General features: G+C 43.6%; 1 protein-coding gene across 1 annotated transcript in view; it reads left to right on the forward strand.

Moving 5' to 3' along the window:
- Positions 1-10,527, forward strand: part of DSG2 (desmoglein 2) — a 65,433-nt gene extending 54,906 nt beyond the window's left edge. The window contains exons 12-15 of the mRNA XM_062201503.1: positions 753-980; positions 2,667-2,788; positions 3,961-4,296; positions 7,841-10,527. Of these exons, the coding sequence (XP_062057487.1) occupies positions 753-980; positions 2,667-2,788; positions 3,961-4,296; positions 7,841-8,860 (1,706 nt within the window). The 3' untranslated portion in view covers positions 8,861-10,527. The remainder of the gene's footprint in view (positions 1-752; positions 981-2,666; positions 2,789-3,960; positions 4,297-7,840) is intronic.
- Positions 10,528-18,572: the final 8,045 nt, after the last annotated feature.

Genomic DNA, 18,572 nt, shown 5'->3' on the forward strand with positions numbered 1-18,572 from the left:
AAATTATGCTATATCTGTAACTTACCTTGAGATAGCTTAGGAAAAGTTCTTTTTAAACAGTTCACAGAGGGGCAGACATTGTGGTGCAGCAGACTAAGCAACCATTTGGGGCACCCACAGCTTTATTGGAGTGCTGGGTGGCATCCACACTCCTCCTCTTCTGATCCAGCTCCCTGTTAATGCACATCTTGGGACACAGCAGATGATTACTTAAGTAGTTCAGTCCTTGTCACCTGTGTGGGAGACCCAGATGGAGTTCTGTGCTCCTGGCTTCACCCTGAAGAAGCCCAACAAACAAATGTACATTGCATACATTTGGAGAGTAAACCAGGATATATAAGGTGTGTCTGTCTCTCTCTTTCTCTCTCTCTTTCCAATAAACATAAAATACATTAAAAATTTTTTTTACAGAAATGGTGAAATAAAAGTCATTCCACGGAAATGTTTTTAACTACCCTTTTGTCACTGTGTTCCTGCATACAGAGAATGATTCTTAGCATTTGGTAGACCACATACATTTGTTAAAATCAGTCGTCATGAAGTCGGTGTCCACATCCCATCCTTTGCTAATTAAAGTGCATATTTGGGGGCCATGGGCAAATGTTCACAAGCACACAGTGTGAATTCAATGAGAAGGAAGGTTAAGTCATCTAACTGGAGCTAAGTATCAGCCATCAAAGAACAGTCTGTAAGTCAGTTTGCCCTCCCTGGTAGGCACTCATTTGCCTTTCCTCTGCCTCCTCCCCTTATAGGTACCAGTGTGCTACTGCAGCAAAGTGAAAGACAGCTTGGAAGAAGTGAAATTCAGCTCCTGATCTCAGACAGTCAAGGCCTCAGCTGCCCCGAGGAGCAGGTCCTGCAGCTCACCGTTTGTCAGTGTCAGAATGGCCTGGGCTGTGCCGCGATGCAGCGTGATTCCTATGTCGGCCTGGGGCCCGCAGCCGTTGCACTCATCATCTTGGCCCTTCTGCTCCTGCTGCGTAAGTCTGTCCACAGCCGCTCGGTGGTCCTTAATAAGTATTTCAGTGAGTGCCCTGCCAGTGATTTGTTACTTTCGTAGTCACTGATTTTATTCCTCTTTTAAAAATTTTCTAAAATAAAATACTTATTTATTTGAAAAGCAGATAGAGACATAAAGGGAGGAATCTCATCCTCTGGTTCACTCTCCCAGTGCCAGCAAGAGGTGAGAGCTCACTCCTGCCCTCCCTCGTGGCTGGCAGGGACCCAGCTACTTGAGCCATCCTGCTGCACATTAGCAGGAAGCTGGAATCAGGAGGGGAACTGGGATTCAGACTCAGGCGTTCCTGGATGGGATGCAGGCGTTCAAGCAGCAAAATGTTAGTTACTACGTCAAGACACCCATCCCTTTGCAGACAGCTGCCCTGCCTCCTCCCTTTTAAGATTGATTTTATTTATTTGAAGGGAAGGTTACAGAGAGAGGGAAAAGACAGCTAGAGGGATCTTCCATCTGCTGGTTCCTTCCTCAAATGGCAACCACCGTCAAGTCTGGGCCAGGCTGAAACCAGAAGCCAGGAACTCCATCTGGGTCTTCCACATGAGTGGCAGAGGCCCAGGTACTTGGGCCATCTTCCACTGCTTTCCCAGGCCATTAGCAGGGAGCTAGGTTGGAAGTGGAGCAACTGAGAGCAGAACTGAGACTCATGGGATGCCCTCATCACAGGTGGCAGCTTAACCCACTGCACCACACAACACTGACCCCAACAGTTGTTCTTAAATCATACTAGAACCCTCATGAGGATGAATAGGAGAATAATTGATGATAACTAAATTCATCAAAGCTTGATTTTATATTGTCAGAATGTATCATTTTCTGATTTAAATAACTGAGGTTATGTATGTTCCTTTTGGCCTAAACCCTGTGAATGTCCCCATTTGGATGAACTCAAGAGACCTGTATTGCATGCTCAAAATTCTACTATAGATTGAAATATTATGGCAGTTTCAATGTTCTAGAATACTTGATACATGAAAATATTTCTACCTTTAGGAGTGTTTGGACAGTGGTTTAAAAGAGTGAACAAGGGAACAGGCAAGCTACCACTTGAGACACTCACATCCTATATCAGAGTGCCTGGGCTCGAGTCCTGCCTCCTCTTGCAATTCAGCTTCCTGTTGAAGCACCTGGAAGGGAGCAGATATGGGTTCCTGCCACCCACATAGGGACCTGGATGGAGTTCCTGGCTCCTGACTTCTGCCTGGCCCAGCCATGGCTGTTTCAGCCACTGGAGAGTAAACCAGCAAATACAAGATTTCTCTGTCCCTTCCTCTTTAGCTGCCATTAAAAATAAAAAGTGAGAATGAACAGAACAGTTTAATCTTTAAAGTGGTTTGTTGAATTGGATATTGTCTAATCCAGTCTTGCCATTCTACTCAGTAACTGTAGAGAGCCCTTTTTGCAATGAACAAGACCTTTAAATTTGTAAGTATCCCTATTTCTGCCTTCAGACTCTAGTGTAACTCATCCAAAAAAAAGAAAAAAAAATGTGGTGAGATTGGATCAGGGCAAATAAAAGAAAGAAAATAAGACTGCAAATAAATGAAGACTGAACTCCAGGAAGTGATGTGTATATTCCAAAATTCTGCAATATGGATATAGAAAAATGTCAGGATTAACCTTCTCGGCCCTCCATTGTGTTTCTGTGCAGTTGTTCCACTCTTACTGCTGATATGCCATTGTGGAAATGGTGCCAAAGGCTTCGCCCCCATCCCTGGCACTATAGAGATGCTGCACCCCTGGAACAATGAAGGGGCACCGCCGGAAGACAAGGTCAGTGCACCAGATGGCCACGTTGCTTGGCTTTCCAGGTTTTGAGAGCACCTGGGAATTGTGTCAAAGTTTTTGATGGTGAGAGGTAAAGTATTTCACTCACATGCCTTTGGGAACAAACAGGTGCAAACCACAGCACGTTTTGTGTGTGTTGTCAGGGCAGCGTTGAGATGGTTTTACTCCGCTGTATTATGTGCTGTGTTACAGAGAAGGTGCAGTGTGGGTTATGGGGTGGCCCAGAGAATATAGAGCAAGGGTCAGGGAGAGCGAGAGTGCAGAGATTTAGGATGGCAATACTGGTCCTGATAGCAGACAATCTTTCACAACCAGGAACTCCTCCATTTCTCCATTTCCATTGTTGCAAGGTGGGATCAGCAGGGGTAACGCTGCACCCTCCGCAATAACAGTAAAAGGTTGCAAAATCTCCTTGCTGACTACTTAATGGCCATCTCCCCTGGTCTCTCTGTTGCATCACCTGGTTCTCATCCCCATCTGCCAGGAGCGTCATCTCTACTGGGACAGGATTTAGTGTCAAGTGTCAGAGAACTCAGAATAACAGTGGTGTAAGCGTCAACGCGGCCCGTCCGGGTTCACCACGAGGATTCCCCCCCAGCGCTGCCTCAGTCTCCTCCTGCCTTGTTGCTCTTCGTTGAATGAGTTCTGTTCCCAGCCGTGTTCCAGACCTCACTACTCTTCCTGCATTCCAGCCCACAGATGGGAGAGAAGTGAAGAACTGCCCGGCACACTGCGTGCTGCGTGCACCATTTCTGTGTGACTCAACGTTGGCCAAGGGGCCGTCCCTAACCAAGTAGCAGTAGCGGCTTGGAAATGCAGTCTTTATCTTGGGTGACCTTGTTTCCAGAGGCAAACAAAATTAAGTGCTCTGTAGTCCTGGGAGAAGGCATGAAAGCATGGAGGGAACTTGAAGTGCAATTGTTGCCAATACTGCAAATAAGCTAAGACTGTACAGGAAAGTGTGGCTTTTATTTTCTCCTTGGCTTATAATCAGCCATGAAAACAGGGAGGTAGAAGGAAGATTTTCCTTAGACCAAAACAGAAGTTATGCAACCCAAAATATTTTTTCCTAATTTGCCTGTATGGACAAAGCACAGACCCTTCTTGCAGCCACGGTGACCTTCTGACACAATTCTCGACTGTATTTGCTCTCACAGGTGGTGCCGTCGCTTCTGGCCGTGGACCACGGGGAGAACCTAACAGTGAGAAATGGAGTAGGCAGTATGATCACCAAGGAAGCCACCATGAAAGGGAGCAGCTCTGCTTCCTTCACCAAAGGGCAGCATGAGATGTCTGAGGTGGACACCAGGTGGGAGGAGCACCGAAGCCTTCTCTCTGCCGGGGCCACGCAGGTGACAGGGCCGGCAGGAGTCGGGCTGGGCACTGAAACCATGAGGACCGTAAGAGCCACGGGGGCTTCCAGGGACGCGCTTGGAGCACAAGCGGCTGCAGTTGCGCTGAATGAGGAATTCCTACGAAGTTATTTCACCGATGTAAGGATTGGTTTTTACGGCTGGGGGAGGAAGCAATGCATTTGTTTATGAATGCAGTAGGGCAATCACTACCTTGTGTCTAAATTGGATGTTGGAGGTTTTCTGGGTTTTGGAGATTTTTGGTTTATTTTTTGCGGGGGATGGGGGCATGATTATAGGCAGTGGACAGAAAGAGATGTAACCCATTGAATGAGCCAGTATTAGCTACGTTATTCTGTGATAACAAATAGCCCACAATTTCAGCTCTTGCAAAGGCTCGTTTCTCACTTCCATTTGTATTTTGGCCACTGGGCTCGGCTCGGCCCCGCCCTGCTCCAGAGCGCACGCTGAGAATGCAGGGTTACGTCCATGCCCGGGAAGCTGCTGTCAGGCACAGGAGAAGAGCAACGGCAGGACTGAGCAGTGGCCCTTAAGGCCTCTGCCTTTTACACACTCAGCGTTTCATTGGCCAAAGCAAGTCATACGGCCAAGGTCAATGTCAGTGGGTCAGAAAGCACGATCCCTCTGAGGAGTATGCTCTTTAGGGATGAGCCCAGTAGGGAGGAGCAGAGAATATATGACCGCACACACAGTCGATTCAGTCCATTTACATGTCACCTCCTGTATCGGGGACTTGCTACATTACTTGATACATTGGTAGCTCCACTACTGATGGGATATTTACATAAAAATGATGAGAAAAGTTGCAGGAGACATAATCAGATGCAGGCAGAAGCCTGGAATTCGGAATTAGAATCAAGGCTAAAGATAAAAGGTTACCTAGAGACAAACTACATTTCAGAACAGAGATTATTACCAGGAATTATTGAAAGACTTACTTTATAATGGAAAATGAGTCAGTTCATCAGAAGGTCTGATATACCTAAATATATCAGGATAATAATAGAAATTCAAAACCTTGAAGCAACAATTGATAGAACTAAGAAATAGACAAGTGCATAATTGTATTTGGAAAGTTCAGCCTCTTTTGTCAGTAATTGAAAGATTGAGTAGACAGAAAATCAGTAAGGATACAGAAAATATTACAATGTTAACTGAATCTAATTGGCATTTGTTGAAAATTCTATGCAACAAAAACAGAGTACACTTTCTTTGTGACATAAACAATATACTGGGACATAAAATAAGCTTTAATAAGATGAAAAGAACCACAGTCATGCAATGTTCTTTGACAAAAAGAAATTAAACCACAGATGATTAGCAAAGAAACACATAAAATATATTTTGCAAATATTTGTAAATTATACATTTTTAAATAACCTGTGAATAAAAGAGAAAATAACAGAAGCAATTAGAAAACATTTTTAAAAGATTTATTCTATGTATTTGAAAGGAAGAACTACAAAGAGAGAGAAGGAAAGAGAGAGAGAAGAAGAGACAGAGATCTTTCTTCCACTGATTCATTCCCCAAATGGCCACAATGGCCTGGGCTGGGCCAGGCCAAAGCCAGAAGCCAGGAGCTTCTTCTGGGTTTCCCACATGGATGCAGGCCCAAGCACTTGGGCCATCCTCTGCTGCTTTCCCAGATGCATTAGCAGGGAGCTGGATCAAAAGCAGAGCTGGCACTGCAGGCAGAGACTTAACCTTCTATACCACAGTGCCAACCCCAATTAGAAAACATTTTACACCATTGAAAATTAAACCGCATTTTATTTTAATTTCCAAATTTGTTAGTCATTGCTGAAGCAGAGCTTTAAGCAATGTTTACAGCAGAAATGACAGTGCTTGTTCTAGAAGATGGGTCTCACATCATTGACCTCACCAAAGTAACACAAAGAACACAGATCAGACCCAAAGCAAGCAGATAAAAGGTAATGAATTTTAGAGCAGAAATCAATGATATATCAAAGCGGGGGTGGGAGGGGGCACAATTAAACAAAAAGATTATTTAAAGAGATCAATAAAATTAGTAAGCCTCTTAACTAGTTTCATTAGTATATGAAGAAAGGAAACACATTATCAATATCAGAAATAAGGTAAAGAACACTGCTATAGATCCTACCAACATTATAATAATTTTTTAAAGATTTATTTATTTATTTGAAAGGCAGAGTTACAGAGAGGGAGAGAGATCTTTCATCCACTGGTTCACTCTCCAAATGGCCACAACAGCCAGGGACAGGGCAGGGACAGGCCACATGGGTGGCAGGACCATAAGGAGTTAGGCCATCTTTGCTGTTTCCCAAAGTGAATTGGCAGGGAACTGGATGGGAAGTGAAGTAGCTGGGACTCAAAGCAGCACCCACGTGGGATGCCGGCCGGCATTGTAGTGACCAGCTTAACCCGCTATGCCACAGAGCGGCCCCAGTTTTGTTTTTTGTTGTTGTTGTTGTTGTTGTTTAAGCAGTACTGGCTGCCTTTCTGTCCCCTCCTAGATTTGCAAGTTGCTGGAGTGCTTTCCCACGCTGCTCCTTTCCACCCTCCTGTGTTTCATCCCATCCTCTCTGCCAGCTGCAAGTTCCCTTGACTTGGATGTGGGCAGTGTCAAGGAAAACCGCTTCTTGTCCCTTCATTGTCTCAGTGCTAAGCTGCAGTCTTGTGCCCTGTTTGCTTCATTTTTATGCTTTTTCCCTTTCTGCTCTGATCCTGCTGAAGATCAGTTAGGTGTGTAGGTGCTAACTTTTGGTCTGGAAATAATTTCAGAATTATCTGAGAATGGTAGAAATTTTGAGCTTATAAATTATCTTTTTTTAAAAAAGATGTATTTATTTATTTGAAAGTCAGAGTTACACAGAGAGAGAAGGAGAGGCAGAGATAGAAAGAGAGAGAGGTCTTCCATCCACTGGTTCGCTTCCCATTTGGCCACCAACGGCCAGAGCTGTGCCAATCCAAAGCCAGGGGCCAGGAGCTTCTTCCAGGTTTCCTATGAGGGTGCAGGGGCCCAAGGACTTGGGCCATCTTCTACTGCTTTCCTAGGCCATAGCAGAGAGCTGGATTGGAAGTGGAGCAGCCGGGACTCAAACCAGTACCCATATGGGATGCTGGCACTGCAGGTGGTGGCTTTACCCACTACACCAAGCGCCAGCCCCTATAACTGATCTTGATCCAGCTTACTCAGTTATGAACTCTTAGCTACATTTGCTGTTTGCTTTTCCATCTGTCTCTTTCCCTTCCTTCTCTCCCACGGCCCCCACTTCTCTCATACACACATCACATCCTACATCCTTTTACGTTCCCACAGTGCAGTTAAAAAGTGTAGAAACTTAACATTGACATGGTCCATATTTCAACTTAGCCAGTTATCACAATAATGCCACTGCCACAAAGGTTTTTCCTGTGCAGGTTCCTACATTCCATTCAGTTCCATGCCACCTTAGTCTCCTTTAATCTGAAACAGTCCACTCTGCCTTTCTTTGCTTTTCATGACATTAATATTTTTTAAGACTGCAGATCTGTTGTGTTGTGTGATGTCCCTTGGTTTTTCGTTCTCTGACGTTTCTTCATAATTAGGTTCAGGTTACTGCATTTTGAACAAAAATGTAGAATCTTATTTTTAAATGAATTTGTGTTGTTTACTGTTCATCTATTTTTATTTCCATTTCAGAAAGTGGCCTCTTACGCTGAGGAGGATGACATCCACGTGGCCAAAGACTGCCTTCTGGTTTATTCTCAGGAAGACACTGAATCTCTGCACGGTTCCATTGGCTGTTGCAGTTTCATTGAAGGAGAGCTAGACAACCGCTTCTTAGACGATTTGGGACTTAAATTCAAGACATTAGCTGAAGTTTGCTTGGGTCAAGACATAGGTACAGATATGGAAATTGAGCAGAGGCAAAAACCTGTCCCGGCACCAAGAGTGAACACAGCTTCGCATTCACTCTATGAGCAAGCAGTGGTTAGTTCAGAGAACGCCTACTCCTCTGGCAGTAGCTTTCAAGTTCCAAAACCTTTGCATGAAGCAAGTGCAGAAACAGTGACTCAGGAAGTGGTCACCGAGAGATCTGTGTCTTCTAGGCAGGCTCAAAAGGCAGCTGCACCTCTTGCTGACCCATTGGCTTCTAGTAATATCATAGTGACAGAGACGTCCTATGCAACGGGTTCTGCTGTGCCACCAAGCACTGTGATCCTGGCCCCTAGACAGCCCCAGAGCCTTGTGGTGACCGAGAGGGTATATGCTCCAGCTTCTTCCTTGGTAGATCAGCATTTTGCTAACGAAGGCAATGTCACGGTCACTGAGAGAGTCATACAGCCTAATGGGGGCATACCTCATCCTCTCGATGGCACTCAGCATCTGCAAGATGCCCATTATGTCATGGTAAGGGAAAGAGAGAGCATCCTTGCCCCCAGCTCCGGGGTGCAGCCCACTCTGGCCATGCCCAGTGTAGCAGCAGGACAAAATGTGACAGTGACCGAAAGAGTGTTAGCACCTACTGCTCTGCAATCCAGTTACCAAATGCCATCCGAAGCCTCTGTCATGACTCGAAAGACCATGGTGTCTGGAGCTGGAGCCTCTGGCCCTTTGCCAAGTTTTGGTCTAGAAGAATCTGGTCATTCTAATTCTACTGTAACCACATCTTCCACCAGAGTCACAAAGCATAGCACCGTCCAGCATTCTTACTCCTAAACAGCCATCAGCCAAAAGCTGATGCAGAGTTCAACTAGTAGTGACTGAACATGTTTTCCATATACCAGACATTCTGTGAGCCTTACTGGCGTGCACTGATGCGCACACATTGAGCTTACACTTTGTCTCAGACACTCATAGGCCAAGCACCCCACCCCCACTGTCTGCTTCCAGGAGCACGTGTCAGAAATGCTCTGTGATTTCCCGAGGACTCGGTGCTGATGCTGTTGCTTTTAGTGAGTTTTGCAGACAATATTAACAAAAGGTAAATAGGAAATCTGGCTTCTGAGAATTTACCAAGTGAACACAGTGTGTCCAGTTCATCAGCTGACCCCTAGAGCGACCCGGACACTGACTGGATCTCACTGCATTCTCTACTTTACTGCACCTAACAGATGGTGCGCATCTCATCTGCCCAAAGATACTTGCACAGTCTGGGCTGCCAGTTTTACTGCTGGTTTTCCTGAAGCCCTTTTCAGTCTGTGTGAGATTAAAGTTTGGGACACTGACATGAAAAGAACACACACTGTATGTTTCTGTGCCTGTGAATGCACTCGTGTGCTCTCACACCCTTGTATGGTCTTAAAAGTAGCATTATATGGTCCTGTCTCTCAGCAATCCTGACAATTTAGGATAAATGCATAAATAAATAATTGTCTTTTATAGTAATAAAATGCAGCAATAAATGAAAGCTCAGGATACATTATCTTCTGAGCAGCTACAGTTTACTGCAGCTAAGTTAGCCAGCTATATTTCTACTATGGTAGATACTGTGCCTATTTCACTGCTGTATCTCCTGGGAACTAACCTGGTACCAAATGAATACTTGCAGAATTAAACTAAGCTTGACAAACCATTCTCTTTTATTGCCAAAATGTCAAATGACTGCATATTTCTATAATTATGATTTAATCTGATGTCTCAGGGTAGGTAAGTGGCTGATAAAGACTTCCTCCATGAGTAGTAACCTGACTTGCACAATATCCTTGCCTTTCTTCTTAGAAGTCATTTGGGTTATTTAGCACCTTAAATAGAGTGCATTTTCCTGCTCCTAGAGATAATATTTTAATATGCATATCAGTCATTTATATATTTTCCATAACAAAATTATTTTCATAATTCTTAGATACTAATTTCTTGACTTTTAAGATATTTTTCTGCAGAAGTGAAACTTTTTAAATCTACTTTTGTAGACATTTTCTAAAACACTGTTTACCTGAATTGTGTTTGCAAAGGATTTATACAGTGTGCTCCCACTCAGAGTGTAGAAGTAAGGGCAAATATTTTTGGCATCATGAGCTAAGATCATGGCTAAGATGGAAGATACTTTTCTTTGATAATCTAGAATTTTTTACTCTGCATAATAATTGTTTCTTTTTTTATTATTGACTTAGATATTTTTGCAAAGTGCACAACAGGATTGTCACTGCTGTGTGCAAAATGTAAATATGACCTGTGTACTCAGAACATACCTGGTCTTAAGCTTCCTCTTTGGGCAGGCTTGACAACCTGAGCTATAAGTTGTATATTGCAATCACACTTTCTACATGGTTTCCTGTATTCCTGAAAAGGTGATTTGCATTCATTTTTACATTTGTTCCTTGGAAGCTTATATTTGTATGTGTGTCATCATAAAATATTTAAATAAAAAGACTGCTTTCAAGTGACCCTTTCTCCACATTTTTTATTGCTCTATCATAGTTTACAAGGAATATAGAAAGCTTGGTGGTTAAACACCCTCAAAGCAGGTGTTTCTTGGGATTTGTTTTTTAATTAGAATCACTGACTGCTGTTCCAGCCAGCCTCTTTGGAACAGAGTGTGGTTTGTCCCTACGCAGGGTAGAATGCAAGAAGGTCCAGTTAAAATTTGCGTTTCAGATAAACAAGAGTTTTTAGTGGAAGTGTATCCAGTAGTAAAAGGTACAGTATCTGTTGTTTATCTGAACTTCAAATTTACCAAGAGACCTAGTATTTCTGTTTGCCACATCTGGTAACCTTGTATCTAAAGAACTGAATGTCGATTTGCCCAGACATTGGAAGAACCTCTGAAGGCTCACTCATGGGACCAAAAGAGATGAAATGATTTTATGAGCATTTGAGAGGCTCTTTCCATTGCTTGTCATAGATCACAAGGGGAAGATCAGGGTACTGCTGTTAGGAAAAAAAAAAAAAATGGTGGGAAATACCCACACCTGCCCACTAAAGAGATGGACTCAAACTCAGGAAATGCAGTGAAAGCAAGACTTTAATATCAGCCTTACAAGAGAGGGGGCTCTGAGCAGGCATGCCCAGAGCAATTACAGCAAGCAGTTTGTATTCTAGCATGCAGGTGGCTCCCCTGATTCTTCATTGACTAAGTACTATGGGCCGAACAATCTTCCTGGTGTGCCTAAGTTACAAAGTTACCTTCCTCCTCCTCTGCACTTTAATTTCTTCTTGTGAGTTGGCTACTCCATAACATCTGGTTTGCCTAGTGAGCTAACAGAATTTCCATTCTGTGTTGAAAATGAACCACCAGACATTTTCTTACATTTTCCTTCTCCCCTTCTGGATTCTCAGTTGGGAGCATAGGACAAAATGCGTTAAAAGAGAAAACAAAAGCCAGCTAATGTGTTTGTGCTTGTACATGGGAGAAACTTATGGAGAAGTACCTGGAAGGGGTGGGGGCGGTTAGAACTTGGGTTTGTATTGTTTAAAGCAAAACCTCAAACTAAATGTAACAAAGTTCAGTGGAGTAAAGGACAATTCAATTGAGGAGCCCTTGATCCAGAAGGGCCCAATATGGGCAGGCAGGGTTTATAGACATTAGAAGTGACCTGCAAAAATAGCTTGTCTAGTGACAGTGTACCAATTGTTTTATTCTGGCCTGGCCTGACCAGCTGGTAGCCTGTGACTGGCAAAAACCCAGCTACTGATGATGTGGGTATGGGGTACATTAATTTTATGTCATACCCTTGTCATGCACAAAACATTCTTAGTGTTGACACATAGAAGGTATACGAAGTGATCAAACATATTCAAAAGTAAGAAAGCAAACCCACACAACGCAGGCACGTGATCATGGGTTGCTCCACACAGAGAAATACTGGTCATGAGTGGGCAGTGGACCAGAAGCTTGCTCAATAGGGGTTGTGGGGGAGGGAAGATAGCAGGGGTGCCTGGCAGTACCTGTAGCCACAGACTACACCTGTTCTCTTTTATGAGGTAGGGGGTGGTGCCTCAAGGCGTGAAGTCACCTGGGAGTTACATGGCAGCTCCGCAAGTTCCACATGAAGCTCAACATCCATATTCATGGTGTCCTCTTTGAGTAAAGGATGAAGGAGATCCAACTAGGGAAAGGAGGCATTTTGATTGACAACTAGGAGGGTAGAATTACATGGGGGCTTGTGACTTCCTGTGTAGCAGACCTATCTAGTTGCCTGCCTATTCCATGTCACTGTGATTGGTGAGACTCAACTGTTTGTTAGGCTGCTATACCCTTAAGTTAGGCTTTCAGTTTATTGATGTAACAAGCTGGGTTGCAATTTACATAAAGACTCCAGGTACGGAGACAGCCTCAGGCCAAATTTATTGTAACACTACCAAGTTGGGCTTAAATAAAGGAAAGGGTATTGGCAGTGGAGACAAGTTACAGAAAGGCAGCCAGGAAAATTGGGTAAGCAAGGGAAGGTTTGATATGCAGACATAAATCCTGCCTTCAGAGAGAGAGAGACCCTTAGAAATGGACCTTTATCAATGTAAATTTCTTTTATGAAAGGAAAACTTAAAGTTCTGCCTTCAGATCTTCAAAGGTGTCTGCCATTTCTCAAAATAATCAGCTCAAAATAAATTTTACACTACTAGGGCATATTTTTGAGTGGTCCATTCTGGTCTCCTACATTGCTGATACTATAATTCCACATAACTGAATATATCACAATTCCACATTAGGATATTCTAAAGCATAAAGACATACTTCTCTGAGCTTGAATTTCTCTCCCCAAGGAGCGCATGGGAGCAACATTTGGTTGATCTTCAATGACCATGTTCAATCACAATATTAAAATATATAAAGATGATCGGCTGGCGCCACGGCTCAGTAGGCTAATCCTCCGCCAGCAGCGCGGGCACACCGGGTTCTAGTCCCGGTCGGGGCACCGGATTCTGTCCCGGTTGCCCCTCTTCCAGCCAGCTCTCTGGTATGGCCTGGGAGTGCAGTGGAGGATGGCCCAAGTGCTTGGACCCTGCACCCCATGGGAGACCAGGAGGAAGCACCTGGCTCCTGGCTTCGGATCAGCGCGGTGCGCCGGCCACAGCTAGCCAGCCGTGGTGACCATTGGAGGATGAGCCAACAGCAAAAGACCTTTCTCTCCGTCTCTCTCCGTCTCTCTCTCTCTCTCTCACTGTCCACTCTGCCTGTCAAAATATATATATATATATATATATATGCTGTCAAGTTCTAGTCTCCCATGGTCTCCAAGCTTTTTTCCCTTGTGATTGCAAATCAGCATCCTACTAAAAAAGCTCACTGAATTGAGGGAGTCCACACAGTCCAGTCAAAGGACACATGAGGTCATTTATCTTAAAAATCCCAGGCCTTGAGCAAGAAGTGTTTACCCTATGACTGACTCCAGCCCACTTTGCTATCACCAAAATTCCCAAAAGAACATGGTATCATGAACCAGTCAAAGGAGGGCCAACAAGTGACCTAGACATGCAACGAGCACACACCTCTCAACCCAAGTCCAATCTATTAAACCTTTATCCCTAAACCCTTAAGAAGCCCAGGAAGTAAGTGGTAGCTACCCAGCTCCTTGCTCTGCACTTTGCAATAAATACCTATTTTCTTCCACACTGATGTCATTGATTGGCTTACTATACTTCAGGCAAACAGACCTAGGTTTTTGGGGTTCTACAACAACTGGCAAACTCTGGTCCTAAGTGAACATCTTGTCCATGCACACAGGCCCCTAGTCAAAAGTCAATCTTGGGAGCTGTATTTAAACTGTCAGGAACTTATTAGTCTCAGGGAAGGCTTTGAGTGGCTGAATGTTAACCAGGTGTCATTGGTGGAAGGTGCTTTTCAGATAGAAGCAAGGAGGCTGCAACTTGGCTTGAAATTTGGAAACATCTTCCAGAGCAATCTGCACAGGACAATGCCAAGGTAACAGCTTTTGTGCCAATGCGATTCTGCTGTAACTGGGCATTGTTTTAAAAAGGCTTTCCTGGTTTTGGAATTAGAGAGATTTCCCTGAGAGATTGCTTTGTAACTTGAAAAACTTGTTTTGTAATTTGGTTCTCTGTCAACAGGTCTGGTCGTAAATAGTAGCAGGTAATCAGAGTTCTATTCTTGTAGCCCCTTAGGGCTCATTTTGCAAAATTAAAAAATTTTAGTCATAAGCCTAAAAAGAAAAAACAAGATAGTAGTGCTTAATTGTAATCCTGTTGGCCCAGAGTACTCCCTGGGATCAAATGCAAAGTGACCACCTACAGATCTCTGGATTATGTCACTGTTTACCAGCTAGAGTTGTTTAATGAAAGAAAAGAAAATGGGCAGGCGCCGCGGCTCACTAGGCTAATCCTCCGCCTTGCGGCGCCGGCACACCGGGTTCTAGTCCCGGTCGGGGCACTGATCCTGTCCCGGTTGCCCCTCTTCCAGGCCAGCTCTCTGCTGTGGCCAGGGAGTGCAGTGGAGGATGGCCCAAGTCCTTGGGTCCTGCACCCCATGGGAGACCAGGATAAGTACCTGGCTCCTGCAATCGGATCGGCGCGGTGCGCCGGCCGCAGCGTGCCTACCGCGGCGGCCATTGGAGGGTGAACCAACGGCAAAAGGAAGACCTTTCTCTCTGTCTCTCTCTCTCACTGTCCACTCTGCCTGTCAAAAAAAAAAAAAGAAAAGAAAATGAAGAGAAATTCCATATATGCAAACTTTCATACTGTTATGTCAATGTGAGCCAATACAGAGAAAATGGAGTAAGCCTAGAATAATGGTTCAGAAAAAATTAGACTAACCCAAATGCCTATTGGTTCACGTACTTGCATAAATCTGTGACAAATAAGCTGCTTTGAAAATTTTTAAAGAAAAGATGTTTGCAGAATTGTTAACATACATTTGGGCCTGAGTTTAATGGCCAGGAAAAATTATCGTTCCTAGATATTTAAAATCATAAAAATAAAATTTCGATCTAAGAACAAATTATATAAATGAAGGTACAGTACAGTGTTCATTGCTTTCTATGCATTTTTCTTAAAGATTTATTTATTTTATTTGAAAGGCACAGTTAGAGAGGGAAAGACAGAAAAAGACAGATCTTCCATCGACTGTTTTACTCCCCAAATGACTGCACTAGCTAGGACTGCGCCAGGCTGAGGCAGGAGCTAGGAGCTTCTTCTGGGCCTCCCATGTGGGTGCAGGGGCCCAAGCACATGGGCCATCCTCTGCTGCTTTCTCACGCACATTAGCAGGGAGCTGGATCAGAAGTGAAGCAGCCGGGACTTGAATCGGCACCCAGGTAGGATGATGGGACTGCAGGCAGCGGCTTAACCTGCTACGCCACAGTATCGGCCCCTCTATGTATTTTTTTAAATATTTATTTTATTTTTTTGAAAGGCAGAGTGAAAGAAAAGGAGAAACAGAGAGCTCTTCCATCCATTGGTTCACTGCCCAGATGGTCACAACAGTTGGGACTAGGTCAGGACAAAGCCAAGAGCTTGAAACTCCATCCAGATCTCCTTCATGGGTGCAGGGGTCCAAGCACTTGGGCCGTTGTCTGCTGCTTTCCCAGGTGCATTAGCAGGGAGCAGGAACAGAAGCAGAGCAGCCCGGACTCAAATCAGTACTCCCATACAGGTTGGTGACATCGCAGGCGGCTGCTTGACCCACTGCACTACAAAGCTGGCACTGCTTCCTATGAATTAACTACAACAACTTAGTTTTTAGAGGTTTTTTTTTTTTTTTTTTTTTTTTTTTTTTACAGGCAAAGTGGACAGTGAGAGAGAGAGACAAAGAGAAAGGTCTTCCTTTTTCCGTTGGTTCACCCTCCAATGGCCGCGGCCGGTGCACCGCGCAGATCCGAAGCCAGGAGCCAGGTGCTTCTCCTGGTCTCCCATGCAGGTGCAGGGCCCAAGCACTTGGGCCATCCTCCACTGCCTGCAGCAGAGAGCTGGACAGAAAGAGGAGCAAACGGGACAGAATCTGACGCTCTGACCGGGACTAGAACCCAGTGTGCCGGCGCCGCTGGCAGAGGATTAGCCTAGTGAGCCACAGCGCCAGCCTAGAGTTTTTCTTTGACAGGAGAAGAACTTAAAGTAATGACCATGCTTAAGTAATTTTACCAGTTAAAAAATAAAGGGAAAAATATGAGATAAATGTTTCTAAATAGAAATTCAAATACAGCCAGCGCTCTAGCGTAGTGGGTAAACCTGCCACCCGGAGTGCTGGCATCCCATCTGGGCACCAATTCAAGTCCCAGCTACTCCTCTTCTGATCCAGCTCTCTGCTATGGCCTGGGGAAGCAGAAGAAGATGGCCCAGGTCCTTGGGCTCCTATACCTACCCGGGAGACCCGCAAGAAGCTCCTGGTTTCTGGCTTCGGATTGACATAGCTCCTGCCATTGTGGCCATCTGGGGAGTGAACCAGTGGATGGAAGATTCTCTCTCTCTTTCTCTCTTTCTCTCTTTCTTTCTCTCTCTCTCTCTCCTTCTCTCTCTCTCTCTCTCTGCCTCTGCCTCTCTGTAACTCTACCCTTTAAATAAATTTTTTTTTAATTTTTTTTTTTTGACAGGCAGAGTGGATAGTGAGAGAGAGAGACACAGAGAGAAAGGTCTTCCTTTTTGCCGTTGGTTCACCCTCCAATGGCCGCTGCGGCCGGCGCATCTCGCTGATCTGAAGCCAGGAGCCAGGTGCTTCTCCTGGTCTCCCATGCGGGTGCAGGCCCCAAGGACTTGGGCAATCCTCCACTGCCTTCCTGGGCCATAGCAGAGAGCTGGCCTGGAAGAGAGGCAACCGGGATAGAATCCGGAGCCCCAACCGGGACTAGAACCCGGTGTGCCGGCGCTGCAAGGCGGAGGATTAGCCTGTTAAGCTACGGCGCCGGCCCAAATAAATTTTTTAAAAATTCAAATACTCATTTCTTCAATTCTGTGAAAGAATGTTTAAACCTATTAATAAGTATTTTATGAACTGCTGAAATATAACAGGTCAAGATTGCTTACTAGGTTTTTACTGGAAATTAAGATTACTAAAAGTAATTAAAATTCCAATCAACATATGGCAATTAAGCTGGAAATATAAGGGAAGACAATTCTGTATGTGAGAAAGTAAAACATGTTTTTGGCAAGCGAAGTTACAGGATATAAGAGGTTTGTTTTTATTAAGGGAAAAAAATATAACTTTTGTACTAAAGTAAAATGACTGGTGTGCCACAAGGAAAAAGAGAAAAATGTATGGCAATTAACTGAAGCAATATAAGAAGATTATAAAAGTTTTATAGAAGATGAATCTTGCATGATCAGGCTGATTGAGATTAAAAAGAAATTGTTTATATGGTTTCTAAAAATTTGATCACTAATAGAATAGAATTTGGTTTCCTGTGTTAAAGCAACAAGGTTTTATTGAAATGTTCGTCCACTCTTATTGAAAATTGTTTTTAATAAAATTTTAATGGTCATATGAAAATTTGCATTTTTATGGGGGTACAATGAGCTTTTTCATTACATGTATACATTATGTAATATCCAATCAGGGTAAGTATATTTATATTTTCAAACATTTAACAGTTCTTTGTGGTGAAAGCATCCAAATTCCTATCCTTTAGGCTCTTATAAGTAGAGAAATGTGCAGTACATTATCCATAATCAGCCTATTGTCCCTTAGATCCCCAGACGTTCTTACTCCTTCTAGCTACAACACACTACAGCTCAATCAGCCTTTACGTATCCCTCCCTCCCCATTTCCTCCCCAGCTTCTGGTAATCACCAGTACATTTTTTACTTCTATGAATTCACTTGTATTTTAAGTTCACCTGTTTTTTTATTTGTTTCAATCAACATAATGACCTCCTGTTCCGTTCACATCACTTCAAATGACAAGATTTTATCTTCTTCTATGGCTGAGTAATATTCCATGGTGTATATGTGCCATATTTTCTATCTCCATTCATCCGTGGTTTGCCTTTCTTGACTATTGTGCACTAAATATAGAAATGCAATGTCTCAGCAACAGAAGGATTTCATTTCTTTGAATATATACCCAATAATGGGATTGCTGATCATATTGTGGATTTATTCTTAGTTTTTTGAAGAATCTCCATACTGTTTTCCATAATGGCAGAACTAATTTACATTCCCACCAACAGTGTACTAGTGTTCCCTTTTCTACACATCCCCAACAAAACTTGTTATTTTTGCCTTTTTGATAGTAGCCAGTCTTTCTGGAGTGAGGTGATATTGCATTTGTATTTCCATGATGATTAGTGGTGTCGAGCATTTTTTCATGTACCTGTTGGACATTTGTATGTCTTCCTTTGAGAAACATCTGTTTAGATCTACTGCCCATTTTAAAATTGGATTATTGGGTGTGTATATGTGTTTTCAATTGTGTTCTTTGCATTCTTTGTATATTGTGAATATTAACCCCTTGTCAGATATATAGCTTGAACATATTTTCTCCCATTCTACAGGTTGTCTCTTCACTCTGTTGATTGTTTCCTGTGCTGTGCAAAAGCTCTTTAAG

This window comes from Lepus europaeus, chromosome 9 (assembly GCF_033115175.1).
Source record: "Lepus europaeus isolate LE1 chromosome 9, mLepTim1.pri, whole genome shotgun sequence".
NCBI lineage: Eukaryota > Metazoa > Chordata > Mammalia > Lagomorpha > Leporidae > Lepus > Lepus europaeus.